Below are 2,846 nucleotides of genomic sequence, written 5' to 3' on the forward strand. Positions count from 1 at the left end.
TATTTTTTTTTACTTAACTTTCGAAATTGTTCCAGAAATACCGCATCCTTTAAATATATATCAAATTAAAACTTATGTTATGTACTATAAAATGGAAAAAAACAATTTGTCCCGACGACTTATTTTCTATGTGCAAATAGCTGCCGTAGTTAAAAACATGCTATTTTTGTGTTAACATTTTTGATTATCGATTATATATATTTACAAGTTTAAATTGCTATAATTTTTAGAAAAATGTATGTATCAACACAAATTTTTTTTTTTCTTAATACATAATATCTACCCCTTTCATCCGATATATTTGTTATTTAAATCGGGCAATTTCCCCTTATATTAAGGGCGTTCAAAACTTGAAACATACGTATAAAAAGTAGAACTTTTTCAACTTAACTTTTGAAAATGTTCCGGAAATACTGTGTTCTTTATACATATGTCAAATTAAAGCTTACAATATTACTATAAGTTCAAAAAAAAAAATTTGTCCCGACACCTTTTCTTCAATAGGAAAATGACCATATAATAATAATTTATAATAAATCATAAAACAAAAAATAAATGATTTTTAGTTTTACTTGAATTTAACAATGGATTTTTAAAATTATAATCAAATTTTATAATACGCTCAATTGAGTAGATTTTTTAAAAAACTTTTTTTTATTGGTTTTTTTAGTTAAAGTAAATCATTAAAATTAATAATTCAGTTCTACATATTTCAATTGTAGAATCTTTTTAAACACCAAAAGTTAATTAAAAATTATTACAATGATTTTTATTTAAGTGATCTATTTTGTAAAAATGCAAAAATATCAAGCTTTTGTGATAATTTTACTGTAAATAGTAATTATAAAATGTCCTGACTGCATATTAATCTTAAAAATCCCATATTTTTTATTTAATGATGTCAATTTTAAACTTGCAAGTTGAGCTAAAAGTTATGGTAATAAATACAATTTTTTTTTATTATAAACTTTCACTTCATAGGACAAAAATAAGTAGATTAAAAATGATTACATTTAACATATTAAAAATCAAAATCAATAATAATTTTAAAACAATTAATTATAAAAATTATATATTATATTTTTGAATCTAAGTATACTAATCTGGATATAATTAAGGAAATAGAAGTTAATGTTGCTTTTGTAATTATCTACCAATTTCTTAGAATTAAACACTATCTACAGAGTTGCATCAAAGCCTTTCTTATGATAGTGATTTTAATCACAATCAGATTAAATCAATTTTGGATCCAACTATGTCACAACCCCACTGTGCTGGTTTTTTTTTTTAATTAATTGAAAAATCTATTGCCAAAACATTGAAATTCAAATTTAATTTATGGCAACATATTGTTTATTAAGTAACAATTACGTAAAATATTATTTACAATAGTTTTAAGTCTTCATTTTTAACAATAAATTTAAGTACTTAAATGTATTATAATGTATAATATTTTTTACTTAACACATTAAAATATATACAATATTAAATTTGAATAATAACTGAATAAATAGAATAACCAAGCTGGTAGTACTAGTACCTTAAATGTAAGGATAGTAAAAATTTAAAGAATCAATGTCTAATTGAATACATTCCTCTGTATAGTGACCATGCATTAAACAATAATAGCATCTATAGATACAAAAAAATAACAAAATTAATTCAAATATTTATACTGTTAAATCATTTAATAAATGTCTCCAACTATTTCTACATCTTTCGCCCAATTTGCTTGTGAATCATCGACAACAAACTTGGCTTTTTGGGGAGATTTATAATATTTATAAGAACCAACAATATCTTTCTAAAAAAAAGACAATTTTAAAGGATTTTTTTGAATTCCCCAATATATATTACCAACTTCATGACTAAACTGCGAAACATGATTTTATCAATTATTTTTATGGAATACAAAATTCTATTTTTATATAGATTAAAAGAGAATTGTTTTATGTTTAATGCCCAATTATTACAAGAAATTTAAGATTTTTTATTTTGGTGTACGTATACTCCATCCGCCTTTATTTATGTATTAAAAACTTGACTAGTTCTTTTTAAATGTAGGTTATGTCATGTAAATGACAATAAAATAATATACCTACCTTATAAAATTTATAACATTTTCCATTTTTTGAAATAATTCTACCGGCTTCATTATTCATTCCAAAATAGCGTATAACACCTTCTTTGTGTTTATGCATTTCCATTAACACTGCTTTTTCAATAGCTATTACATCAAGTTCTGGCGTTCTATTTGGGTGATCCTTCTCATTTAAAATATAGTAAGTGCAAAGTTCATTCGCATCTTCGTGTAAATCCATACTTTCCACAGCAATCATGTCTTCACCATTATCTAATTTAGCAGCCAACAAACCTTCTATACCAGCCACTTTGAGCTCTGGGGTATAATTATTTTGGCAATCATCCTCGATTATAATATGAGAAGTGCAAAGTTTATTCGCATCATCATGTAAATCCATACTTTCCACAGCAATCTTGTCGTCACCACTCTCTTGTTTTACTGTAATCACACCACCTACTGCACTACATTTTCAACATCAATATCTTTAATTTGCGTTGTGGTACACCCAGAGAAAAACCTCGATCTATATAATAAATTCATTGTTCAATTTGATAAATATATCATTACTATTGAATCAATGATATATTTATCAATATGATATTTTTTTTTCTTGTCTTGAACAATAATTATTTATAAGAATAGTTATTTTGTTCGTATTAATAAAACATTATCATAAACCCTTGATAAAATTTCTCTTTCAATTTTGATTGAGGTTTTTCTTTGGGTGTACATTCCATGTTTTTAATATCTAGACGTACATCAC

The 2,846-nt window shown here is 24.2% G+C and overlaps 1 protein-coding gene across 1 annotated transcript; it reads right to left on the minus strand.

The window, feature by feature from the left end:
* Positions 1-1,687: 1,687 nt before the first annotated feature.
* Positions 1,688-2,576, minus strand: LOC126896569 (uncharacterized). The gene is made up of 2 exons (XM_050669473.1): positions 2,103-2,576; positions 1,688-1,804 (listed from the first exon to the last, which is right to left on the minus strand). The coding sequence occupies exons 1-2, from the start codon at positions 2,478-2,480 to the stop codon at positions 1,688-1,690; spliced, it is 495 nt and encodes a 164-aa protein (XP_050525430.1). The 5' UTR covers positions 2,481-2,576.
* Positions 2,577-2,846: the final 270 nt, after the last annotated feature.

This window comes from Daktulosphaira vitifoliae, unplaced genomic scaffold (genome assembly GCF_025091365.1).
Source record: "Daktulosphaira vitifoliae isolate Bord-2020 unplaced genomic scaffold, ASM2509136v1 Scaffold_1, whole genome shotgun sequence".
Classification (NCBI taxonomy): Eukaryota; Metazoa; Arthropoda; class Insecta; order Hemiptera; family Phylloxeridae; genus Daktulosphaira; species Daktulosphaira vitifoliae.

Bases quoted from the DNA above. Each gene is read 5' to 3' on its own strand.
- LOC126896569 (XM_050669473.1), bottom strand. From the start codon at position 2,480: ATGGATTTACATGATGATGCGAATAAACTTTGCACTTCTCATATTATA. The intron at 1,805-2,102 runs GTAGGTATATTA...TCTTTTTTTTAG, and splicing joins AATGTTATAAATTTTATAAG to AAAGATATTGTTGGTTCTTA.